The sequence below is a fragment of the Hyaena hyaena genome, unplaced genomic scaffold, assembly GCF_003009895.1.
Source record: "Hyaena hyaena isolate Hyena2069 unplaced genomic scaffold, ASM300989v1 scaffold_731, whole genome shotgun sequence".
Taxonomy (NCBI): Eukaryota; Metazoa; Chordata; class Mammalia; order Carnivora; family Hyaenidae; genus Hyaena; species Hyaena hyaena.
The window spans coordinates 829421-856965 of NW_024081360.1; the positions used below are offsets into that span (position 1 = coordinate 829421).

At 38.1% G+C, this 27545-nt stretch overlaps 2 protein-coding genes across 3 annotated transcripts; one reads left to right on the forward strand and one right to left on the reverse strand.

The window, feature by feature from the left end:
- Positions 1-348: 348 nt before the first annotated feature.
- On the reverse strand, positions 349-12055 carry MRPL30 (mitochondrial ribosomal protein L30). The gene is made up of 6 exons (XM_039217996.1): positions 11868-12055; positions 6948-7089; positions 5238-5318; positions 1806-1952; positions 1259-1332; positions 349-1179 (listed from the first exon to the last, which is right to left on the reverse strand). Exons 2-6 carry the CDS (start codon positions 6996-6998, stop codon positions 1047-1049), a joined length of 486 nt encoding a protein of 161 aa, XP_039073927.1. The 5' UTR covers positions 6999-7089; positions 11868-12055; the 3' UTR covers positions 349-1046.
- MITD1 (microtubule interacting and trafficking domain containing 1) lies at positions 12037-21047 on the forward strand. 2 transcript variants are annotated; one of them, XM_039217994.1, is made up of 7 exons: positions 12037-12244; positions 16653-16754; positions 18606-18742; positions 18823-18909; positions 19613-19728; positions 20630-20690; positions 20797-21042. In XM_039217994.1, exons 1-7 carry the CDS (start codon positions 12094-12096, stop codon positions 20890-20892), a joined length of 750 nt encoding a protein of 249 aa, XP_039073925.1. In that variant the 5' UTR covers positions 12037-12093; the 3' UTR covers positions 20893-21042. The 2 variants fall into 2 exon arrangements, with proteins under 2 accessions (XP_039073925.1, XP_039073926.1); XM_039217995.1 differs by lacking the exon at positions 18823-18909 and having other exon boundaries at positions 20797-21047.
- Positions 21048-27545: the final 6498 nt, after the last annotated feature.

Consider the following 27545-nt stretch of genomic DNA (forward strand, 5'->3'; position numbering starts at 1 on the left):
TCTCCCTCTCTCTCTGACCCTTCCCTGCTCACGGTCTCTCTCCTAGAAATAAATAATTAAAAAAAAAAAATAATTAATGATAACTGGCTTCATTTCAGGTAGCACTTCTGCATGCCCTAAAACATCAAGACCTACGACAGGATAAATATTGGGACCACAAACTTTGAGAAGTACGCCAATGTTACTGTTGCCCAAACTAAACCTCACAAGAGACGAAGAGAAATAACAAGCAACTAGAATTCAGAGATTCTTCACCATCATCTTTGATTAGCTGCCACAAAACTTCCCACCATTGAACCTTTCCTACAATTCTTCCTTCTCCCAACCCCTCCAGGTATTTGAAATAGGAAAAAAAAAAAAAAAAAAAAAAAAAGGAAATAAAACAATTCTCCCTAAAAGATTTCTCCCTATTTCATCTTTCAAATATCACCTCAACCTTTGGCAGAGGTTTCTTAGGAACTCAAAGAACATCAATAAAATTTGGGCCAATTTAGATTTATAATTAGAAAACAGATACTATTTTTGGTATTGAATTAAAGAACAAAATGCAGCCAACTCTACATGTGCATTTATAGACACCAGAGCACAAAGCAGTCAATCTAGCTACACCCAATGTTTAATGACTGTGGCCGAATCTCTGTTCTCTAGCAAGACAGATTACACTCCTGACTGGTAGGGACCATGTTCTGGTCGGTTTTGCATTTCTCCAACACGTAACGCAATGCTCACTCAAAGAGACACTCACAGAATTTGTTGCATTCAATGAAAAAACAATATTTTAAACAAGTCAGTAGTGACTGCTAAGGTGACATCCGAACCCAGATGTTCAAACAATGCCATTCCTGCCCATTCTGCAGTGAAACTATCAGACAGAAAAGAGAGTTAAATCAAATACGAGCACTGAAACCTCCAAACCTATACAAGGAAGAAATCACACCATCTTCAGCCAGTGAAAATGACAAGTATTTAAAATATATTTTAATGAGAACATTTTCTATCTTTAAATAAAAATGATGCACATTTTTCAATATGACCCTGCTCTGGCATTAGGACTTAACTGCTTCCTGATCTACAGGGTTTAGATGCCACCGCACCACTAACTCCCCAGTGCTCTTGAGGCACGTGTTAGACATGTCCTCCTCTGCTGGAAGTCCTTGTGGCAACTTCAGGGGCTTGATTCTGTGACATAAGAAAACGGCCTTTAGAATTACACTAGGTAATAAATCTTTTTAAATAGCTGAAGTAACGAACAACAAACCTTATCAAATGTTTAACCACTTTCAGTTTTGCATTCACTGAAGGGATATTCTTGTGAACTTGAGGAGTATGTGCCTATAAACAAAGGAAACAGTGTTATGGATCAATTTCAAAGCAGACAGTTCCATGTTACAGTGAAATGTTAAGGTGAAGGCTCATTTTGTCTGAATCAAATTTTCAAATAAATTCCATCAAATAAGGGGCGCCTGGGTGGCTTAGTCGGTTAAGCGTCCGACTTTCGCTTAGGTCATGATCTCGTGGTTCGTGGGTTCGAGCCCTGCGTCAGGCTCTGTGCTGACAGCCAGCTCAGAGCCTGGAGCCTGTTTCAGTCTGTGACTCCCTCTCTCTCTGACCCTCCCCTGCTCACACTGTCTCTCTCTCTCTCTCTCCTTGAAATTAAAAAAAAAAAAAAAAAAAAATTAAAAAAATTCCATCAAATAATACATTTAAATGAAAGAGATAATAAAAATATCCGTTAAAGTTTAAAAATTATAAAATTTAAAGCAAATTTAAACAACTAACTTAAGAGGACTTAAACAGTTGCCTACTTTTTCTAATCCAAGCATCTTTATTATATCTTTTTCCCAATATGGACGTCTTTTTGTACTCTTTATTCTAGTAACAATATGTAGTTTATGAGGCTGCTGTGGATCCCCACCATATTTTTCATGATCTGCAGGTGAAGGCTGAAATACCTAGGAAAGAAGAATTATAAAAGGTTGAGTTTTCAATTACACAGTTTCTATATATCTTTTTTCTTTTTTAACCAGCCCCCAACATCTACATAACAATCTCATCCCCAATCTTTCTGAAATCCTCATCTTCAAACTGACTGTTCAGACAAAGTCTAAGGATTTCATACTCTGAAAAAAATATCATACAGGCAAAGACTGTTTTGTTTCATTTTGTTTAAGAGCAAAGCAGGAGTGACCAGAGGACATGAAAGAGTTCCGATGCAGGAGACTGTATTAGCACCATATACGTGCGGCAAGGCTGCATCCCTCCACCCCATTCAGCCAGGGAAAGGAAGATAAGCTCACAATGACAATAACACATGCCTATGTGTTAGTACAGACAAATGATTGCCTACAAAGGGCCAGAACCAGCTCCATGGAGCTGCATTTGTACTGATTTTCTAAAAAATCAAAAGGTTCTAGTAAGCTATCACACAAAAAACTTCTCTGAGTACATAAAATGTACTGAATAAGGATGTACGCGGTAATATTATTTGTTTTTAAAAGTTTTTTTGTAATACTGAAGAATTTAAAGGCCACATCCATGTTCCTCATAGAATAACTAAATGGAATTACAAGGATAGATCTGAAATAAAACTAGTAATAATAATAAAACCAATAAGATACGATACAACTGAATAAATTATGATGTATCCCATGGGGTAGAATGCTGCCATCAAAACCAGTAAGATTTACTATCTTAGCAGCTACAGCATTGAAGAATGGCCATTATATTCTTGAGAAAAAAGTAATTCCACACCACTATGTTTAGTAGGATCTTGTATTTATTTCACCTGTACCACATACATGAGCGTATATACAGGATACACTGCATAAATACTGATTCTAAGAATCATGTAATATACATGTGTGTATCTACATACACTTATGTATGTATAAAGGTCTCAAAGACATTAGGTCGAGTCATACCACCTCTGGGAAATCAGACCAAGGAAGGACGGGCGCGCACACACACACACACACACACACACACACACACACAGAAAAGGGACTCGTTTGGGGACTTTGGACAGTAAAAAAGATGCATTTGTGATGAATGGAGGAAAAGGAGGGGTGGCTCCTCCCTGATTTGGGAAATCAGGTAAAGGATGGTAGCATTAACTGACATAACTAATACAGGAGGAGCATCCTATTTCATTCAGTTGTTTGGAGGGAAAGTAAGATGATGGGTTTGATTCTAGATAAGTTTAACATGAAATACCTCTGCATTATCCAAGAAGCAAGGTCTAGGAACATGTGAGAATACAGGACTACGTTTAGAAGATAAGCAAGGGCTCAGAGTCATTTCCACGAAGTTTGAGTTTTCACATTTGCTATAGCTGGCAATCAAAATCACCACCTTGCACATTTTAAAGGAATGCTAATGTCTGTATCTATTCTTTTATTCCAGAACTTTACAGACTAAGATACATGAAAAGATACAAGACAATGCAGTTGTGGAAAGGACAGCAGCAGAAAAGCCATGACTTGAAGAACAAAGAGGTTTCTGATATAAGAACATCAAGCATATGAAAGGTGTCAAAATAGTCAATGGTAACTCTATTTTATCTTTAAGACAAATCAGTGGAGAATGGCAGTTGTTGAGCTGGGGAAAGGAGAATGGGGAGTTACTATTTAATGGGTACAGAGTTTCAGTTTTGGAAGATGAAAAGTTCTGGAGATGGTGTGATGACTGCACAGCAATATATATGGATGCATTTAATAACACTGTAAGGTACACTTAAAAATAGTTGAGACAGTACACTGTATATATATTTCAATGCAATACAAAAAAACTAGGGGGAAAACACACACAAAAAACCAGGCTTTAAAAACTAAATGTAGTCTTTTCGATATATTCCATCAACTGCATAACTGCATTCCTAGGTTCTTACCTCAAATGAGTTGAAAACTTATGTCCCCACAAGAACCTGCACACAAATGTTTACAGCAGCTTTATTCACTACTGCCAAAAACTGGAAGCAATTAAGATGTCCTTCAGGAGGTGAATGGCTAAACAAATTATGGTACATCCATACAACCCAATATTATTTGTAATAAAAAGAAATGAGCTGCGTAGCCACACAACTCAGGTTATAAAAATGCACCTTTCACTATTTCCAGAAACTTGTTTCAATTCTGAGTCCCCATCCACTTTAATGGAACATAACTCGATCTTTCAAATTCATGTTTTTCCTTAATTCTACCCAGATATGTTTCAGCTACCTCATGATTTATTATTCTTTTAACTAGAGTTAACAAAAAGCTAGCGATCATGGTGGCAAGACATCAAGAAACTTTAACTGCATGTTGCTAAGTGAACAAAGCCAGTGAGAAAGATTATGTGTGCATGATTCCAACGATATGACATTCTGGAAAAAGCAAAACTATACAGCCGGTAAAAATATCAATGGTTGCCAGGGGTTGGGAGATGAGAGGGAGGGATGAACAGATGAAGCACAGAGGATTTTTAGAGCAGTAAAACTGTTTGTGTGATACCCTAATGACTCAGGACATTGTGCATTTGTTAAAAGCCATAGAATGTTTAACAGTGATAGTAAACCCTGATGCAATCTAAGGACTTTAGTGAATAATAATCTGTCAATTCTGGTCCATCAATTCTAACAAATGTACCCCAATACAAAATGTTAATTATAGAGTAACTATATATATTAGGGGAGGGAGTATATGGGAACTCTCTGTACTTCTTGTTCAGTTTTTCTATAAACCAAAAACTTCTCTAAGAAATAAAGTCTATTCATTTAAACAAAATAAAACAAAAGTCAATAGGGGGGGTTAGCCAGTGTTTTCCGAAAGAATGATATGTACACATAAATCTAGCAAAGAAAACACAAAGATCCCAAGTTGCAACAGTCAATATAGAAAGTGAACACAAAGAACCACAAAGACAGAGTCCGAGCTGGAAGAAGACCCACCGTTTTCTGAAGACAATGGTGATATGAAAACACAAAATATTAAGGCAAAAACCATAAGCAGGAATAAACAGATTCTAAGATGGTAAGACCCCACTACTTCAAAGGCTAGTGGCACATTTTTTTTTTTTTAAAGAATCATTATTTACATCAATTCCACTGTGCATTATTTAAACTCTACACTACCATAAATATCCACAAATAATTCAAAGTAGAAGTTTTCAATATTACACAAGTAGCTACCTTTTAAAACAAAACATGCTTAAAAAAATAGTAATGCTAAGCTCCCCCCCCCCCAAACCCTTGTTCTTACTTTATCTGGAATTCTTGACTTGGTAAACTTGTGACGAATCCAATCTGTACAAATGAGAGACTCCACACCTTTTGTTACAGTCTAAAACATGATAGAAAACACTTTTTTAAAAACTCTGGCTAGTGCAGAAATCTATACTCACCAATTTTTAGGTGACAAAAGTTTGTTTTTACCTAACTTATAATTATCAAATATTTATCTCAGCCCCTTAGCTGAATGAATACATCTCATCTTACCACTAACATTACAAAGCTAACAGCACATATAGACTTTTCTTTTTTTTCCCCAAGCTTTTAAATTCCAATTGGTTAACATTCAGCGTAATATTAGTTTCAGGTGTAGAATTGAGCGATTCATCACTTCCATAAACACCCAGTGCTGATCACGACAGGTGCCTTCCTTAGTAACCATCACCCATGTAGCCCACCCCCTGCTCCCCTCCTCTCCAGCAACCCTCAGTTTGTTCTCTATAGTCAAGAGTCTGTTTTCTGATTTGTCTCTCTTTTTACCCCTATGTTCATCTGTTTTGTTTCTTAAATTCCACATACAAGTCAAATAGAGACTTCTTAACCAGGGTTGGCAATATTTTTCTATAAAGGACCAAACAGGAAATATTTCCATCTCTGGGGCTATTATGTTTCCATTGCCAAGTCTCAACTCAGCCACTGTAGGGCAGAAGCAGCCACAAACAATATGTAAACAAGTAGGTGTGGCTGTTCTAATAAAACTTGATTTACAAAAACAGGTGGATTGAATTTGACCCGCCGGCCACAGCTTGCCAGCCTTACTTTAGACAATGTGCAATAATTCACCTTCAACAATACAACGTAAAAGAAAATGAGTTGCCAGTTTTCTTTCTAGACCCTACAATGTCAACATTCCTAGTTCCTATTTCTTATTCCCTTTCTACAATCTTCCAGTCCTGTTGCTCTCAGTCTGCTAAAGAAAAAGGATTCACTGCCAATCCTTCCTAATGTCCTCTCTGTTCAGCAGAGATCCACAAACAACTTGATGGGAAGTAGGAGTGAATGAGGGAGGGAAAGGAAAAACATGGGCTTCTAATCCTGGTTCTGTGCTTATCGTCTTTGAGAAATGAGACTCTTATCCTCTCAGAGTCAATTTCCTTAGCTATTTAAGAAGGAAATATTACTGACCACACAGGATTAATCTAAGGTTAAAGCAATGTATGTAAAGCATCTAACATTATTATCTATGCCCAGCAGCAGGTCTGTATCTACTCTGGTCTTATGAATGGATTAGGCTGCACTGCTACAATTTCTTTAAGAAACAACAGAAGAAATAGGAATGATATCTGGGAGAGTGCTTTTCTTCTTTCTGCTCTTCCATATATTTCTCTATGACTGAAAATATACTCTTTTAATAGTTGAAGGGAAAAAAACCTAAAACTTAAAAAAAAGATTAAGGGCAATCAACACCGACCATTTCTTACCAGCATGTTCTCCAGGAAAAGAACTTTTGTGATTTTTAAATCACAAAGATTTAAATTGTGATTTTAAATCTCTGTGATTTAAAATCTGCAGATAAATCATAAATAAAACTGACCCTCAACATTAAAAAAAAAAACCCATAATATATTAAAAAAAGGAACTTGTACAGTTTAACTTGCCTGTTTGTTTTGTTACTTACAAAAGAGAAATCGCTCTTAAGGAATAAAAAAAAAAAGGATAATACTCGAAAAGAAATACTTACTTGGAGTCCACCTGGGGGTCTCTGAACTAATGAGCGCAAAATCCCTGCCATGAGTGTGGTGGCTGTTCTCTTCAAAGGCTATGACAAGCATAAAATAGATCCATGGGTCAAATATGTCTTGGAAATGGACGGGTGCCTACTTCTGTATTATTAAAAAATGAAACAAGTTAATTATAAACTTGATTGAAGTTTAACAGTAAAATCTTAGTTATTTTAATACAATAAGAGTAAGAATTAAGTTATAATAAATGTTTCATTCAGAGTTCAGCAAAACCATAGGTGGTAATTATACATTAATTACATCCCATTTTTTGACAGATGAGTTAGAAACAACATTGATTCAAGAAAAATGGGCAAAGGAGGTTACTACTATTTATCTTCTTCAACAAAGAGCGCAGATAAAGAATGCTTTGTCATAGGGGCACCTGGGTGGCTCAGTCGGTTAAGCGTCCAAGTTCAGCTTATGTCATGATCTAGTGGTTTGTGAATTCAAGCCCTGTGCCCGGCTCTGTGCTGACAGCCTGGAGCCTGCTTCAGATGTTGTGTCTCCCTCTCCCTCTCCCTCTCTCTCTGCCCCTTCCGCACTCACACTCTGTCTCTCTCTCTCAAAAATAAATAAACATTAAAAAAAAACTTTTTAATAATGTTTTGTAACAGAATCACAAAAATGAAAGGACTAGAAGGGACTGAAGAAATCCAGACTCCCAGATCTAGAATTGACAACCTTCTTTAAAAAAAAAAAAAAAAAAGAAAAAGAAGAAGAAAAAAAATGTTTGTTTATGTATTTTGAGAGTGACTAAGTAAGAAGGGCAGAGGGAGGGGCGCCTGAGTGGCTCAGTAGGTTAAGCTGCAGACTTCAGCTCAGGTTATGATCTCGCGGTTCATGAGTTCAAGCCCCGCCGTCGGGCTCTGGGCTGACAGCTCAGATTCTGAACTTCAGATTCTGTGTCTCCTCTCTCTCTGCCCTCCTCTGCTAATGCTCTGTCTCTCAAAAATAAGTAAATGTTTAAAAAAAAAAAAAAAGAAGAAGAAGAGCAGAGGGAGAGAGAGAGTCACAAACAATCCCCATTCTCAGCACAGAGCCCAAAACCCTGGGATCATGACCTGAGCTAAAATCAAGAGTCGGATGCTACACTACTGGGCCACCCAGGTGCGTCTAGAATTGACAACCTTATCCTATGTATGTGGAAAATGAAATTCAATCATTTACCCAAGGGCATCCAGCTTATCCAAGAAGCATATAGTCTGGAACCCAATTCTTATAATTTCTACTCCGGTGCATTTTCACTAAATCATAATGCCTTTCTGTTAAAAAGTAAACTTTAGGGGTGCCTGGGTGGCTTAGTCGGTTAAGCATCCGACTTTCACTTAGGTCATGATCTCGCGGTTCGTGGGTTCGAGCCTGCGTCGGGCTCTGTGCTGACTGCCAGCTCAAAGCCTGGAGCCTGTTTCAGAGTCTGTCACTCCCTCTCTCTCTGACCCTCCCCTGCTCACGCTGTCTCTCTCTCTCTCTCCTAGAAATAAAAATAAATAAATAAATAAATAAATAAAAAGTAAACTTTAACTTTCTTGAATATTTGTATTTTTCAACTATTCTTAATGAATACGCATTGCTTCTACGATGTAAAAAATGTCATGTTCATTCAGACAATGATTACAACCTATTATACTGATGTACACTAAAAGCAGAAAGATGAAGTTTATGAACTACATGTATATTTTTCATAGGTTATTTGATTTGTGTTTCAACTTTTTTTCCCAAAAAGGACAGAATAGCACCTACCTCTCAAATGAGTCATTCTAAAAATACCTAAAACAGTTTTTAGTACATAGGAAGCCCTCAACAAATGATAGTGTTTACTATTATGAAATTATTACAAAGCTGTAATAATACCCTAACACACTAAAACTGGGTAAATGCTGTACTTCAGGGAATCCACCAGATTCTGGCTCACTCAAGCTCTTCAACCTTTTCTGTGATGTGGACAAAGCAATGAAGTTGTGGGAATCAATGCAAGATGTCCCATTAAAAAACCCAGACTTTAGAAAAACTCTCAGCAGCTGAACCAGTCCCTCAAAATTAATTATGCATCAGTTTTAGAAGAGTTAACTACTAAATCCTTAGTGCCATGAAAACCAGAATTTTATCTTGTTCATTTTCTACTCTCAGCATCTAGCACAGTATCTGATGAACAGTAGGCACCCAGTGTTTGTTTATGAATGTTTGAATCAATTAATGGGTTAGAACTATGGTCTGCTCAACTCAGAATTCAGAAGTACATCAAAATTTCATAACTCTCATACTTCAAAGATTACTATACAGCATAAGAATTTCTAGTTCAAATCATCAGCCATAGCTTGGCTGGATGTTATATATTTTGTACTGAGGCTTCCTTAGAAGAGATGCTTATTTAATCCTCTGGTCCTCCAATCAAATAGGTAATGACAAATTATTTTCTCTACCATACGTCTTCCTCCCAAGTTACACATTATATATTAACCCAAGTCATCTGGCTTTATATTTTATTTTCTCTTATCGCTTAGATTTCAACAAAAGCCTCCTAACTGGCCTTCCAGTTTCCATTCCAACTTCCATTAAGATCTCTTCTCCATAGCAGCAACCATCTCATTAAAATCCCAAATCAAATCATGTCAACTCCTCTTCTCAAAACCTCCCAATAAGCCAGGTTTCTCACTGTTGAAGTGAAAGGTAACATATAAGAGGAGAAACCTAGAATAATCCATGTCATCCAATGACACAGGTTTAGAGTTTGAGTTCGTATTTAGCTTAATGTAGACACTGCTGGATACAGAAATAATCACAGATATGGATGTATATATACATGGGTTAGCTCTGTTAGCTGATAAGACCAAAAAGTAATGGCATTCCAGTAGCAATGAGCACACTCAGCACCCTGATCTTAGCATTCTCTAATAAAAGGAACTAGGGCTCCTTTGAGACATGGCTGCTTATAGGGCTACTGCAGGGGATATATTAAGATGAACCTTAAGCATTTTGTAGCACTACAAAAGAACCACTTAAAAAATCAAAATGATGGAGTATGTTTTCAAATACGTGACTACCTTAAAACTGTCCAAGGTCACAAAAACAAGGAAAGTGAGAGACTGTCATAGTCAAGAGGAGCGTAAGGAGACATGACTACTAAATGGGGTTCTGCAACAGTAAAAGGACATCTGGTTAACACTAAGAAAATTCAAATAAAGTATGGACTTTAGTTAATAATGTATCAATATTGGTTCATCAAGTCTAACAAATGTACCATACTAATATAAGATGTTAACAAAAGGGGAAATCGGATGTGGGGTATATAGGAACTCTACTATTTTCACAGCTTTTCTGTAAATCTAAAATTATTCTAAAATAAAAAGTTTATGTATTAAAAAATAATGTCTCAGAGCAACAGCCAGTCCTTAACCCCTACCTCTAGGACTTCATCTCCAATTACTCCCTTGCTCACTCCATACACACACTGACTCCCTTACAGGTCCTAGAAGTTGCCAGGCCTCTGGACTGGCTGTTCTTTCTCCTGGAACGCTCCTGATATTCACAGGGTTAGTTTCCTCACTTCCTTCAATTTTTGGCTCAAATCTCTTTTCAGTGGGGTCTATCCTGATTCCATTATTTAACACTTTGACCCTCCACAACTGTCAGCACTCCTCACTCCACTGGATTTTCTTTCCATATCACTTTATCTTCTAACATAGTTTGTTAGGTTTGTTGTTTACTGTCTCCACCTAGTAATATGTTAATTCCACAAGGACAATGATTTTTAAATTTTGTTTTTTGTTTTGTTTTTTGGTCTGCCCTGTCTATTCACAGATGTATCCCAAGCATCTACCAAAAGCAGCACCTGTCATATAGTAGGCACGCCATCACGCCAAATTTTTGCTGAATTAAGTTTAATTTACAGATTTTAGAAGGTGTGACTGTGATAAGTTTTAAGTTTCCATAGAAAGTAAAGGTTAATGTTAATAATTACACACACAACTACTGGGCTTTGAAGCAACTATATTGTCTTCTACTATACAGTAACTTTTCTCTTGTACAAGTAGGAAAACACATGCATTATGAGAAGTATGATCCCTTTTCCATTAAAAAATGTAACTGTATGTGTATACACAGAAAAACTATGAAAGCTATCAGTAAAATATTAATATACCCATGGCGGGAAAGCCACCAAGGGGATTTTCTGCTTTTTGCCCCAGTTAATACCCCAACAGTTTTAGACATCTACTTAATGACAAAAGGAGGGAAAACACTGAAAAGCACAACGCAGAATTTTCCTTTTAATTAACCGAGATCTCTGAAGGCAAAAAAAAAGTCTCTTCATTTAATTCCTAATGCCTAACAAGTAACAGACAATCCTCATCAGCGCCTGTTGGCGAAAATACGCAAAACAGGCAGTTTTGGGTAGGTGGCTATCAAAAACATGATTGCAAAATTACAGCTTTTGGTAAAATGGTAAATATTTTAACTGCCAACTCCGGAAGGTTTTGACTTCTAAGATGCAATTAGCAAGTTTTTATCTTCATTAACCAAAAATTCAAGTTACGCTGATCCCCAGTAGGAAGCCGACATTAGTTCTAAACAGAAGCACAAAAACTGCTACAACATTCCTGAATTCCCTTCCCTACTAAACTATTTTGCCTAGGCTGGTCAGCCCTTGGGCTCCAGGAGTCGGGCTCAGCAAACCGCGCGGCTCCGGAACAGGGAAACTAGATCCGGTCGACTACTGGCTTTCCGCGAACGCAAGGGACAGAAAACGGGCCCAGACCCACTCAGGTTACAGCGACCCGCAAACTCTGAATCCAGCAGGAAAATCAATCCGTATCTCCACGGCGTTCCCAGGTATCTGAGAAAAATGCAATACTCTTAAATATTCTTCAGCGTGAACTTACCGAGGGAAAGCAGAGCAGACAGGAGTGCACAAAGGGCAACCCTCAAATCCGGTTACCACAGGGCGCTCTCACAGCCAAATCCAGCACTTTAGTTCCGGACACGTCCCGCCCCTTCAAGGGCCGTAAAAAGAGCGCAGGCGCATGTCTGTCACATGATCGCTCCCCGGAGGGCCGCCGACTGGCTCAGCTCTGGTTAAGTTTGAGGCGGAGAGGAGTTCCCGGAAGTATGGCGAGTTCCAGACAGGAGCTGGAAGTCGAAAGCACAGCTGCGTTCAAGGTGCTAAAGCGGGCGGTGGAACTGGATTCCGAGTCCCGGTACCAGCAGGCTCTGGTGTGTTACCAGGAGGGGATTGACCTGCTCATGCAGGTCCTGAGAGGTGAGCAGGAGCCGTGGAGAGGATACCAGAGGAAAGGAACTGGATCCCGCAGTGTCTGGGGCGGAGTGAAAATTCTCCTTGTGCACCACCGGGAGGCAGTCACAAACGGAAGGTTGATCTTCTGCAGGACAAGCGGACTGGTTTCTTTTAGATTCATGTCATCAAAAAAGGGGCAGTACTCTAGATTTTGAAGACACAGAATAAAATCTAATATATAAGCCTTGATAGGACTCAGGTTCGAAAGAAATGTAAAAACACATTTTTTGATCCTTTTGTAAAGCTTGAATATGGATTGGGTAACACTCAAATTATCGACTTTGTTAGGTAGTATGTTGTTGTTTTCCCGAAAACTGTCCTGGATTTTTAGAGTTGCAGACTGAAGTGTCTTGGGAAGAATTTATCATTATGTCTGAACTTAAATCTGTGTGGTCGGTAATAAGGGTGTTCGTTACACTGTTATCTTTACTTTTCTGTTTAGATATTTTCGTTAGAAGTAAACAAAAATAAAATCACATAGCGGTAAAATAAAATTCTGAAGTAACGGGTGTCCTGAAATCCGATGTGAGAAATGCATAGGATTGTGGGTTGGCACAGCGAGACTTTATCTGTCAATGTAGTTATTCAATATTGAGATATTGAATTGAGTACGCAGATATCCATTAACAACCAGTACAATCTCTGGCACATAGTAGACACTCAGTACTTTGTATGAAACTGATTTAAGACCAGCCCCTGCTCCCACGCCCTGTAGCTCCCAGTCTGGCCTATGAGCTTTCTGTGCCTTTTAGCTTTAGTGTTACAGAAGCTTTTGGACAGCAGAGGGCGCTCTTAAGGGTTGGGCGCTTTTTGAGAGCTGTAAAACTATTTTGGGAAGGCCCATTTGATGGTGATGGTGATGAAGAATAAGAAGATGATGAATGATTATGAAGTAAAGTAATTATCATTTATGAGTGCTGAGCGCTAGGCATTGTCAGAGCACATCAACATGATCTTGTTTCATCTTTACAATTGCCCTGTGAAGTAGGAGCTGATGTTTTCCTCATTTTACAGTATAAAATTAAGCTTTTCAGCTCCATCACATTTAGTTGGGTCACAATTGGAACCCAGGGCTTTAGAGACGCTGGTATACTGACTGCCACTTGGTCAGATGGAGCACTACTCAAGTTCTGGCATTCTGGGAATCTGAATCAGGAGAATCATAGTTTTGTTCCAGTATGCTCTACTGATTCTACAGAGGTTATATAGAGACACTGACGTGATCTTACAGGTTAAGATGTAAATGCAGGGGCGCCTGGGTGGCTCAGTCGGTTAAGTGTCGACTTCGGCTCAGGTCATGATCACAGTTTTGAGTTCAAGCCCCTAGTTGGGCTCTGTGCTGATGGCTTGGAGCCTGGAGCCTGCTTCAGATTCTGTGTCTCCTTCTCTCTCTCTCTCTGCCCCTCCCCCACTCGCGCTGTCTCTCTCTGTCTCTAAAAATGAATAAACGTTAAAAAAAAATTTTAAAGATGCAAATAACTCTAGTAGCGGGAAGAAGTGCTAGGAGAGAGGGAGAGAGACAATGAGGATTTAAATAGTTAACGGTCATTTGTGGGAGGAAAGGTGGAGTTGGCTTTTGAGGAAGAAGTAGAATTTCAGAAATGAAATTCAGCAAAGAGTGTTTAAATTTTGTCTGTGCTGTTTTACCAAATAAGTGGGTCACTAGTTCATTGTGTGTGTATGGATGAAGAGGGAGAAGTAAAGTAGATTGAGGCTTGGTGTGGATGACCTGACTGCCAGGAGATTTTAACTTGTTCCATAGACAAGGAGAAACCATTTAAAGTTTTTACAAAGGAGTATATAATTAAAGTTGCATGTCAGGGCATGTCTCTATTAGGAATATGTTCTCCCAAATATTTGCATAGCATACCCCCTTTAATACTTCAGTTGTTTACACAAATAGTACCTTCTCTGTGAGGCCTTTCCTGACTTCCTGTGTAAAATTATAACCCCATCCCAGGACTCCCTTACACTTCTTCCTTGTTTTATTTTATTTAAGAGCACTTACCACAATCTAACATACATATTTTACCAACTTCCTTTTATTGTTATCTTTCCTCCCATTGAATGACAGGACACTTGTGTCTATTTTATTAACTGCTATATCCCCAGTGCTTAGAACAATGTCTGGCATGTAGTAAGTTCTCAGTAAATAATTCTTGAATAAATGAGTCAATATGGCAAGAGCGTGGGGGAGATACTAACTTGAAGAGACTGAAGTAAAGCAGACTAATTGAGCAGCTTCTGCAGGAGTCAGGATGAGAGGTGAGAAGGGCCTGAAGGAACTAGAGGGGTGACATCAATATTAGGAAAGGAAGGGACAGTGTGGATATTGAATTGTTGGCATTAGGACATAACTAGATATGGGAGTGAGTTTCCAGTGGGAACCCAAGCTGGCTGTAAGATTTTAAGCCTAGAAAATTGAGATGTGACGTTTAAGGAATGGGTCTACAGTGTCAAATTCTGCCAGCTGATCAAGGGTGATAGTTAAGGAAGGACTACTTTATTTACAGAGGACAGGGAAAATAGAGTATATTTATAGACAGTAGCAAAGTAACAGTGGAACTTAAGAAAAGAGATGTTATAGTCTGGTTCTAAAGAAAGCCCAGAGTATGGTGAATGGAAAAAATTATGTAGGTGATAATGATACTAACAACATTTATTATTTCCTACATTCTAGTCTCTTTGAACATTAACCATCTCCCTAACTGTCTAGGGAACAATTTCTCTTTCCATGTTACAGATGAGGATACAGACAGGTTGAATAACTGGCTATTGTCACACAGCCAAAATTGGCAGAAAGTTTTGAACTAAAACAGTGTGACTCCAGATGCTTTGCTGTTAACCACTATTCACACTGACTTTTTGTAAAAGAGACCATAAAATGCTTAATCCTGATAAAAAGGACAGTTCAGGGTTTTTGAGTTTAGAGAAATATATATAAACCTAGTAGGAGAATATGAGTTCTCATATCACCTTAGGAGCAAAAACAGGATTCCTCAAAAGAGATTTATAGATTGTAAATGGATATATTAGGATTTTCTTAAGCTACTGAAGTATAGGCATGAGAAAGTAGAGATCTAAATGATACTAATTTTCAAGTAGAAGGACTCGAAAAGGAAAGAATTCAGTAATTATATTGATGTCAATAAAATGTTGGAAATAACCTGAGTACCCTGGGCAGAAGGGTAGTTGAATAAAGTAAGGTACACCCACACAATGGAGTACTATACTGCTGTAAAAAAGAATGAGGAGGATCTGTGGAAGTGATATGGAGTGACTTCCAGGATACACTGTTAGGTGAAAACTATAAAGGACAAAGAGATCTATGGTATGCTATCCTTCATGTAAAAAAGATATTCATGTGTCTCCTCATTTGTTCAAAAGAAACAAAGGAAGGATAAAAACAGACACTAATGAGGTTTGTAGGATGGGTGGGAAAGAGAAAGAAGGAAGAAATGGGAATGGGGTAGCAAGATGAGGAAGGAATAACACTTCTCTGAAGTATTCAACTGTAATACATAAGCAGGTGGGGAAGAAAATAAGTAACCTAAGTATCTTTGGAAAATAGTATTTTGACCATATTCTGTAAGGTTAAAGACCAAATGGATAGTATACAAATGTTGTATTTTACTTGGTAAATTTTTTTCTCCAGGAGGTATGGGTTAGGAAGAAACTACTTTATATGAGACTTGAATAAGCCAGTACATATATTGTGGATAATAAAGAAGTTACACATAAGGAGATGAGGAGGGCTAGAATGAATGCTGTGGGATCAAAGTTATCATCATGAACTTATGATTTTTAATATACAGACAGATGGACAGACACAGAAATAAATGCAGATGTATGTGTGTGTTAGTACATGGGACTTGGGGTAAGATTTTATTGATAATATGTATTCAAAAAATGACATATTTTTGGGCCCCTGTTCAGTTTTGGCTGAACATGAACTGTAATGGGGAAGTCTGGAAGAGAAGCTGATTTTGTGGAAGAAAGATAGGTATTGCTTCCTGTGTTTTCATTATGCTGAGATTTTAGACTTATGGTTGATTAGGACAAAAGAGTTCTCAGGCTCAGATTTGATAAGTAATAAGCTATGTTTGTCATCACCTCACCAAATTTGGGATCCCCAGCAGTGAGACACAGTGTCAGAGTTCCCACTCCTAAATAAAGCTGTTTCAGATGTTTAGTGTAAAAATGGAGGTCTTGGTGATCAAGCCAAATTTGGGCCCATTTGTGTATTTGAGGATTGAGGCAAACCATGCTAAGTAGGAGAGGAAATTATGGAAGCCTTGGGAAACTGGAGATAATGCCGGTACTAAATAGAAAAACTATTTGGAAATTTGAGAGTGTATTTTTTAATTTGTAGGCACCAAAGATGTTACAAAGAAATGTAATCTCAGAAAACAGATTTCTAGCTACATGGATAGAGCAGAAATAGTGAAGAAATACACGGATCAAGAAAGAGAAGGTAAAGTGGCTGTTTTATAGAATGTGTCCATAACAATTGTGACAAAGCCCATTTCATACAATGTTTCTGGCTCTGCCTTTGTAACTCCTTGTGGTCTGAACCATTTATCCCTGGGAGCTGATAGGTTTATTCTGCATTCCATTTCCCTGTAAATAAGCTATTCTTAACCCTTTTTGGTGGGGGAAGTGGTTTTCACATACCCACCCTCTTGAGAATCTGATGAAAGCTATACATACTGCAGAACTTTGCATGCTGTTATACGGAATTCACTGCATATCTCCATGACACTTATGTATGGACTGCAGTTGAAATAATACTACACAGAAATAGGATGTGTAAATCCTATCTTTTATTTGCATTTCCCTTTATAAAACGACCAAAACGTTAAAGTAGCTAAGGAAACTTCTGGGACTTCTTTAGGATTTTGTTGTGAATCAAAACATTTCAGGAGTGAAGTATTCCTAATGACTAGAGATGCCATAGTTGTCCTTCCCTACTTATTATTAGTTAATCTACTTATGAGCATCCAGTTTACAAACATACGTCTACAAATGGTCATTGGAACCTTTACCTGGCATACTCCCGCTTTTTTAGCCAAAGTTACTACTGTCCTCAAAAAACCAGTGCCTCCAGTCCTCAGCTGCTTTTCCTCAGTATCCTTATATAGCCCTCTCCTACCTCTTCCTAGTATTCTGTATGAACCCATACCCTGAGTATCCCCCACCCCACCGAGCTCTTCTGTTTAGTGGGAATAAAATTGTGTTTCCTTCACCCTAAATTGAAATTCACAATGAAATTTCCTTTTAAAACATTGATGAAATAGAGTACCATCAGCTCTGTGGCTTGAATACATTGGGTTAAGTTAACCTATGTGGGTAGCTTGGCTTGAAAACGGATGCATAGTTGCTAATAACATTGTATCTGTGGAAAAATTAGGAAAAAAATTCAAACTACTGGTTTTTAAACAAATTTTAAATTTGCAGTCATCACATAAATTAGGAACTACCATTAGGGGGCCATCTTTTTTAAAGGTCTTTGATAACTTAATAATCATTCATTTTGAATGAACAAAAATAATGGAGCTATTTTACTGATTCTGTGGCATCCTAGTCTTGGGTTGTTAAGAACTGCTATAAATTTCTACTTAAATTACTCTATGGTGCACCTGGGTGGCTCAGTTGGCTGTGCATCCAACTTCAGCTCAGGTCATGATCTCATGGATCATGAGTTCGAGCCCTACATTAGCTCTTTGCTGTCAGCGTGGACTGACTTCTGTTCCTATCTCCCTGTCTTCCCCTCTTCAGTTCCTGTTCTCTGTTCCAGTTCTTCTCAAAAATAAATAAAAACATAAAAAAAATTAAAATACTTTTTAAGTTCTAAGAAAGCCTTCTAAATTCCATGTATTTATATGTTTAATACTTTAGCCATTAAATTGCAAGACCTAAAAAGACTTCCAGCTGAAGAGAAGGACCATGTAGCCACTGAGTTATATAGCTTATAGTTCTACTCATGGTGACAGATTTATCAGCTGTCATTATACATATAGACTTCTCTTGAATAAACTGTCTGGTTCATAGGATTCAGCTCAAGAACCTGTTCCAAGAAATCTCTGGACTTTCCCATTTGGCCTTCATGAAGGTAGCACTCACTTATGGAATTGTCTGCCTTATTTATTTCTGTATGTGTAGCATCTTGCATTGTTCCTTGTATATATGTAGTAGGCATTCAGAAATGTTTGCTGAGTAGAGGAGTTACAAATATTAACTTGTATCTGATCCTGATTAATCACTGTATGTAAATTTGTGTAAAAAGAAATGGTCACTGGTTTTATTATTGAAATTTGTTTTTTAGATGGAAAATATCATAGGCAGATTAAAATAGAAGAGAATGCAACAGGTTTCAGTTATGAGTCACTTTTTCAAGAATACCTTAATGAAACAGTTACAGAAGTTTGGATACAAGATCCCTATATTAGACAAATTCATCAGGTAGGTGAAATGTACAAAAATATGATGAAATGTTATTTAAAATGTATAACTTAGTAATAACCCATCATGATGTCTTTCAGCTGTATAACTTTCTTCGATTTTGTGAGATGCTTATTAAGGGACCATGTAAAGTAAAAACTATTCATCTTCTCACCTCTCTGGATGAAGTAGGTATCTAGAAGCATTTACTCCTTCTTCATGAACTTTATTCAGCTAGGAGATGTAGTTTTCCAAGGAAAATGTGGACACAGTGCTTCAGCTAGAGCTATTTCTTTGGGAACTGCACAACAATAGGCCTAAAATACCTTCAGAATAATGCTATTGATTTTTCTGATTTTGTTGTATCGTGCATTTGGCTATTTTGCTAAACTCTCTGATTGAAATGGTTTTCAGGTTGGAAGTTCTAGGAAATGATCACACTGTCTGCACTATTGACAGTTTGTCTCTTCTTTACCAGTGATTATATCTCTTTTTCTTGATTGACTGTATTGACCTTCTGGTGGATCATAGCCTGAGAGTGAGCATCTCTGTCTTGGTTTTGATTTAAATAGGAATGCTTCTAAATAAACCAGAATTTTAGGATTAACTTGAGAAGAAAGCACCCCCATCTGAATAACTAAGTAGCATTACTAAAATACATTTTAGGAGAAAGGACAGAATTGTTTTATGTACATATTAGGAAAAAACAATTATTTTGATAAAAACAACTGCTATTAAACTGCTTCATACTTTTTGTTGCTTCTTTGAGATAATAGGCATTGAAACTAGTATAGAATCTTTCCTATTTCATCTATGATACACATTGTGTAGCTTAGTGATAATTTAAAATATTAATAACTGAACAGAAAATCATGTTTTTCCTGTTAACAGGGTAGTGGGAAAGAGCAGCAAAGTAGTGGTCTGCAAGAAATAAAAGAGTCACTCAAGAATCATGGAGTGCTGTTGGAATTAGAATATTCTTCTTCAGTACATGACCGAGAAATTAGGTTAGTGTATAGCAATATTTTAATTTTTATGCAATTGAAAACACTTTTTATTTCTTTTAATGAGTTTTATATAATTGCATATATATATTCAGTTTATTAAAATTTTAATTAAAGCACAATTTTAGTATCTTTTCACTTTTTAGGAAAAAATTTGGCTTACTATGTCTGAGTTTCTCATATTTCCTAATGGAATAGCTTACATGTTCTATTTCATGTGAGAAGAGAAAGTACTTTTCTATTGAAGTATACATATAGTATTAGAGTATTGGGATAATTTTCTGGTGATAATATTTAATATTCTGATGATTTTAGTATTTCTTATAGTTTATTAAATAATCTCATAGGCCTGACTGAACGCTGCAGTGTCTACAAGGAAACAATATATTCAGGCATTTTAGTAATATGTTAACTCTGTTTAGCACCATAGCTTTCATATGTTTATAGTAAGTGCACCTTTAGTTTTAATGTAAACTTAAGCACAACCTAAATGCAAAACAGCTGAAAATGCACTGCTGTGGTAGAAGCAGAGGTCAGGATCCAGAGCTCTTCTTGCTATGTCCTCCATCTCTAGGTAGGGGATCCCCTGCAACACACCACAGCCTGACCCAAATACACTTAGCAGAACAGGAAAGTTTTATCAGAGATCTGAAATTCAAGAATAAGGTATAATTTATGTGACAAACTTGTTACCAGTGAATCAGATCAACTAATGGTTTCTTTGGACATTTTATTTCATTGTAGACACAGCCAATGAGTAACCCCCAGTTTGGTTCAACTCATGCCACTGCAGAAAGTGATTTTCTTTCTTAGGAGAAAATTTTGCTGACACATACTATAATACACCTTTGATAACTGTCTGACTTAAATGTCTGGAATATAATATTGTATACTGTTTCAATAGGTTTAACAATGGATGGATGATTAAGATTGGAAGGGGCCTTGATTATTTTAAGAAACCACAGGTAGGATATAGTCTTATGAGTAAGTATGTTGCACTTTTTGTATCAATTTTAACAAATAACTTTGGTCTTTTTTATTTAAAAAAAATCTCTTTTCTTCTCTTCTTAGAGTCGTTTTTCCCTTGGATATTGTGATTTTGATTTAAGACCATGTCATGAAACAACAGTGGACATTTTTCATAACAAGCACACAAAAAAAATATGATGGGCAGTAACTTAGTTTGCATTATATATTTATATTTTAAGTGAATTTTGATTTTTGGGTTTTTTATTGTTTTTTTTTACTTTGGACAAATCATTCCTATAATTATGTATTTAACAATAAATTTTTATATTTCTACTAATTTATGGATCCATTGTTCAGTTATGTAACCAATCCTAAATATTTTTTATAAATACATTATTTTGTGAATTTACAGTGTTTCTAGTCATATGGTTAATTTAAACATTTTATTAGCTTTTATCTGACTCTTGGAGAATGAATCAATAAACAATGAGCACCTATTAGGAAGATACATTGGATGTTAATCTTGCCTCTGGGAATTTAGAAAAATCATGGATTAAGTACTTTTAGAAGACAGATGGGCTTGGGGCAAGTGGGTGGCTAAGTCGGTTAAGCATCTGACTTTGGCTCAGGTCATGATCTTGCCTTTCCCGAGTTCAAGACCCGCATTGGGCTCTGTGCTGACAGCTCAGAGCCTGAAGCCTGTTTCAGGTTCTGTGTCTCCTTCTCTCTCTGCCCCTCCCCAGCTCACACTATGTCTCTCTCTCAAAAATAATCAAACATTTAAAAAATGAAAAAAAAAAGAAGACGACAGATGGGTTAGTAGGTCTATTAACCAAGGAAAAAATGTTAATTTTATTACAATTAAGTGTCTTTGGCAGAAGTTCACTAACATTCAGTTATCCAATATTACCTAACTCCATAAAGGCAAATCAACCCAATTATATGGACGGATGTATTTTGCACCATTCAACCTTGGCTGGCACATTTGTAAAGTTTTGCAGCTTAGAATCAACTATTCTGGGTAAGCTTATCCATCCAGATGCCAGATGACAGGCTGGGGACAAAGACTAGATTCCATGGAGATAGGCTAGGATTGGGGATAAAGGCAGGTAGTCTAGAAGCTTAAAGAATAAGCTAAGACAGTCTATGGAAGGAAACAGAAGTACTGGTGTTGGGGAGTACACATAAAAACATCACATGTGCCCTTGGTCTTAGCCAAAAGGCTGAGAAGCAATTAAACATCACATATGGAGAAGACAGAAGATTACATTCAAGATTAAATAGTGTGGAGGACCAAAGCCAGGTAGAAGCCACAGGAATATGATTGGGCAGAATGGTCTTTGGTGGCGTGGACACCAGATTTATGTTTTCCCTTTGGGAGCCATCAGTCACCTGACTGATGTGGCACAAAATACCAAGAAGGGATTCCAGAAAAGTTCCTAATGTTTTTCTTTAATGTTTTCAGGTTCAGATGCTGATAATGCTAAACTTGAAAAGACTCAATCCAGTTGCCAAGGTTTATTATATGGAAATTCAGTGTCTCAGGACAGCACTTGGTATAAGTGTTGGCCCTAAACAGAAGTTATGTTCTGCAAAGTATCATAGCTTAGTTTGCCATGCTGTGAAAACAGAATGGCTTTCCATTCAGGTAAGAACATGTACTAGACCTCCTTATTTTCATGTTAAATGACAACTCTGGTTTCTTGTAGAGCATGTGAATCTATCATTATAGAGATTCAGCAGTCTATAACCCTGTGAAATTAACTTTTATCCAACCCACATAGGAATCCTAAGAGATATTGATATTTAAGGAAGAGCACCTTCAGACATGCTATCCATTATACTAGATATTTGAAATCCATCTCCAGATCCAATTAGGACATCAGAAGACTACCAGATGCAAGTTACTTATTAAATACATCAAGAAATGTGCAAGAACTTTTTTTCTGAGAAAAATAGTCTTTTTATGAGAAAACTATAAACTTTATGGAAGAATGTAAAAAAAAACTTGGGAAAGACAAATGATATTCTCAGAAGGGGAAGGGTTAATAAGATGTCAGTTCTTCCTAATTTATAAATTAAATGACAAAGAGACTAACACTAGGAGATTTGCTTGACCAAATATAAAGACATAAAGCTACAATATATATATTGTTTAAATGTAGAGACATAAGAATGGACAAAACAGTAGCACAGAATAAGGAGTGTGGAAACATCTGAGAGAAAGTGAATGTGTGTAAGAGCCCTTGTTGTCCATATTAGTGGGGAAAGAGACTATTCAAGAAATGTTTGGAAAAAACATTAGATCTCTACCCCACACTGAGGTTATTGTGCTAAGAGCTAATTAAATGGAAAAAAATTTTTTAATTTCACTAAATGTACTAAGTATAACATAAAACTGACAAGTTATCAAGGAAAGGAACAAGCAAAAGATGTGATCATGTAAATATTTAAAACTTGACTATAGAGAACCATGAAATGTTAACATGAGATGAGATTTACAGCATACAGAAAAAGGGTTAATAGTACTACAGATAGCCAAATTTTCAGGAAATGACTTAATCTTGCCTCCTTTAACCTCACCAAGGACTTTGTCCTTTGAGCTATCTCCCTCTCTGCTCTGTTGTTGCTGCCAGTACATACATCCCCAACTAGACACCATCCACCCTATTTCTTTGTTCTTCATGAACAAACTTCTTGAAGTTCTCTATTCAATATTTTCCCATTTTCTCCCCACGTATTCATACTTCAACTCACTTCAACCAGGCTACTCAGGCACTCCACTGAAATTGCTCTTGTCAAGGTCAACAGTGACTTCCATATTGCCATATTCAGTGGGCACTTTCTTCCCATTACTTGACCTTTCAGGAGTATTTGACCCAGTTGGCCACTCCCTTCCTGAAACCCTCGAATTCTAAGAAACACAGTTTCCTTCTCCTCCATTGGCATTCTCCTAAATTAGATACTAAGTAATAACCTCTGGTTATGCTGAGCAAAATAAGTCACGCAGAGAAGTGCACATATAGGTGGATTAGGAGGAAGTTAACGGAGGATGAAGCGGGAGAGGGAGGGAGGGAGGCAAACCATGAGAGACTCTTGAATACTGAGAACAGACTGAGGGCTGAGGGGGAGAGGAGAAGGGGAGTGGAGGAGGGCATGGGCATGGAGGAGGGCACTTGTTGGGATGAGCACTGGGTGTTATATGGAAACCAACTTGACAATAAACTAAAAAATTAAAAACTTAAAATTAAAAAAACAGTAATAACCTCTGTTTTTAAATCTACACTCTCCCCCAAGTGATTATACCAGTAATTTCTTTAAAAAAATTTTTTTTAACATTTATTTATTTTTGAGAGAGAGAGAGACAGAGCATAAACAGGGGAGGGGCAGAGAGAGAGGGAGACACAGAATCTGAAGCAGGCTCCAGCCTCTGAGCTTTCAGCACAAAAGCCGATATGGGGCTCAAACGCACAAACCACGATCATGACCTGAGCTGAAGTTGGTCACTTCACCAACTGAGCCACCCAGGTGCCCCTATACCAGTAACTTCTTAGTGAAAAGCAATAGAAACTGCTCTTACCTGATGTAAGGAAAACAGAGATTATAAAGACTGGTGGGTTATCAGTCCATCACCACAAGAGCTACAGACTTGGCCTTGGAGGTTCTGCAGTGAAAAAAAAAAAAAACCCAAACAAACAAAAAACAACAACAACAACAAAACACATCTAGAACCACAACACAGAACTAATCAGATGATACCACTGCTGACTCCAATGGAAGGCCTGGCCTGAATAGACTTATTATTACTTATATCACTTAAAGTACAGGGCAATACACTGCTAGCACAGTGCACCTTTGCTAACCCCAGAAATTCAGGCTCCTGTCACTACTGCCAGAGAAAGGTTTTCACCATCCCAGGTTCTCTGCATTATGATCCATTCAGAATCTGAAGCAAGTTCATCTGATTGACAGAGCCTAAATCATATGCCCTCACCCTAGATTCAAGAGAGGCTAGGAAAAGAGTACAATGAAAATTTCAGTTTCCATATAGGGGGTGGGGGTGGTTTGCAACTTCTGGAGCTTCCCAGGTGAAATTTTGAAACCGGGCTCCATACACTCAGGGTAAGGAGAGACCGAAGAAAGAGGCAGACCCCTCCAGATTGGTAGGTGGGGTTTAATAAGCAAGGGAACTTACATATGAGGCTTGTCTTAGGTGGCTGCAAGGTAAGTAATCTCTGCATATGTTTGCAGAATCTCAAGAGTTCATGGAAGCCCTGATGGGATGCAAGTCACATATATAGTCCAGATGGTCTCAGCAACATATTACTCTCTCAAGGCTGAGCCCTTGAGGTTGTTCCCAGTGTGGGAACAGTGAGCGGGACATATATTCTAAGGACAGGGGAGGGTGTAGGAAGCCTCTGATTACCCATATCCGGTCTGAGAGTCAACTGACAGTCACATCCTCTTGAACTCTCCAACATTTGGGTTCTTCCTCCTGCTGAGGTTTATGAGGTGGAGAATTCCCCAGACATAGTAAGGGGACTCAGATGCTAAACACTTTGTTTCAGATGAATTATAATAGTTCACAATTACCATTCATAGGACTTAAAATACTATTTATATGCTGTCAGCTCCTAAATCTATAAACTAAACCAAAACTTTTCCTTGGAGTTGTGATCTCATATATTCATTTCATCTGGGTATCTCAGAGGCACAAGGCATTTCAAATACAGTATTGGTAGCTAGAGCTATCAGGGAGAGGGCAGCACTCCTATTGGTCTCCCTCTCTCTCAAAATAACCTTAAGGGTTAACTTGCTTCAAGCTTATTCACTCCTTGCTTGCTGACCAAAATCTCTGTAGCAGTACTAACCTACTTCCCTTGAGATCCTGCTGACTGCTGACCTTGAGGAACAAAGAACCAGATTTTCTGGAAGATAAGACATAACTGCACTCAAAAACAGCTTCCACTGACCATAGTATCCTCAGTAAGAGGCATCTGGAAGCCTTGATTCCTGGTACAGGGGAGGAGTTCAGACTGCCTTGCCAGGACGTGGCTTGTTGGGCTGCAGGGACATCCTTTACTGAGAGACACTTAATGAGCCTTGATTATTGGTAAAGCAGAAGAATCTGGAAACCTTGCAAGGACAGATGATTAACTGCTGAGTACCAACGTCTCTTGCATATAGTCCCCTCACCATTCCCTACACCTTCCCTTTTAAAAAAAATCTCCTTCTTCCCCTGGACAGGGAAGATGGTCTTTGAGATGTTAATCTGCCATTTTCCCAGGTTATCAACGTCCTGATATAAACTTGTCGCTTGAGTGTTGGCTTTTGAGTGGCGAGTTTGGATCTTCTCTCTGGTAACAGAAAGGCCAGGTGAGGACATAGCAAGAAGGCAGCCATCTATAAGCCAAGGAGAGAGGCTCCAGGAGATACCAAACCCACCAACACCTTGATCTTGGACTTCCCAGCCTCCAGAACTCTGAGAAAATATATTTCTATTGTTTAAGCCAGCCAATCTGGTATTTTGTTGGCCACCCTGGCAACTAATATATACTGCTTTATTGTTTCCCTTTAAAAAGAATCAAAATTAAACCTTACCCTGAAAATGGAAGTCATCCTTAAGTTTTAACAAGTGTTTAACACAGTGTCAGCATCTTTCCATGGCCATTGCCAGCATCACCTCTGCTGGGATTCCTACAGTAGTCTTCCAAATGGCTTTCTGCTTCCTATCTTCCTTCACTCCAGTCCATTCTCCACAAAGCAGACAGAATAGTCTTTATAAGAATTGCAGTATCATTGCACTTAAAATCACTCTCTACTTTGGGCTATTAGTCCCTACCTGATCGAGTCTCTTTTTCTCTCCAGCCTTGTTTTGCTCCATTCTCCTCATATTCCCACACTTCAGTTTGCCTATACTTCCTTTGACACCATTAAAAACCTAGCTTTGGGGTGCCTGAGTGGCTCAGTTGGTTAAGTATCCAACTCATGTTTCTGGCTCAGATCATGATCTCATGGTTCATGAGTTCAAGCCCTGCATCATTGCCAGCACAGAGCCTTCTTGGGATTCTTTCTCCCTTTCTCTGCTCCTCCCCTGCTCATGCTCTCTCTCCTTCTCTCCCTCTCTCAAAATAAATAACTTAAAAAAAAAATCTAGCTTTTAACTGCTTTAGGGCCTTCCTGTATGCCAGTCTGTGTGGCAGATTATATTTACAAAAATGGTTTCAGTAAGATCTCCCAGACCCAGCAATAATTTTTAAAAAGTGTTTGAAAGAACATGCATTCAAGCAGGTAAGGAGCAGAGAGAGAGAGAGAGAGAGAGAAGGAGAGAGAATCCCAAGCAGACTCCATGCTGCCAGCGCAGAGCCTTGATGTGGGGCTCCAACTCACGAACCATGAGATCATGACCTGAGCTGAAATCAAGTCAGACACTTAACTTACCAAGCAACCCAGGCGCCACACTGCCTCCTCTTTTTTAAATGCTAGCAATTTTTAGAATGACTTTGACATTCCTCCCATGGAGAGGTAACTACTGATGTTTTCTCCTCTTGAATCTGGATGCACATATGACTACCAAAGGGATACTATGTTACTTCCAAGACTAGGTCATAAAAGGAAATGGTTTCTGTTGGGCTTTCTTGAGTCACTTGTTCTGGGAATCTAGCTACCATGCTGTGAGGAAATCCACGAAGCCTTGATTAGGCCCAAGAGGAAAGACATTGAAGCCCTCAACTCACAGCCCCAGCTGAGCTCCCAGCCAACTGCCAGCACCAATTTGCCAGCCATGTGAGTCAGTCATCTTGAACTAGGTATTTCCAGCCCCTTCAGCTGTCCTAGCTAATGCCACTGGA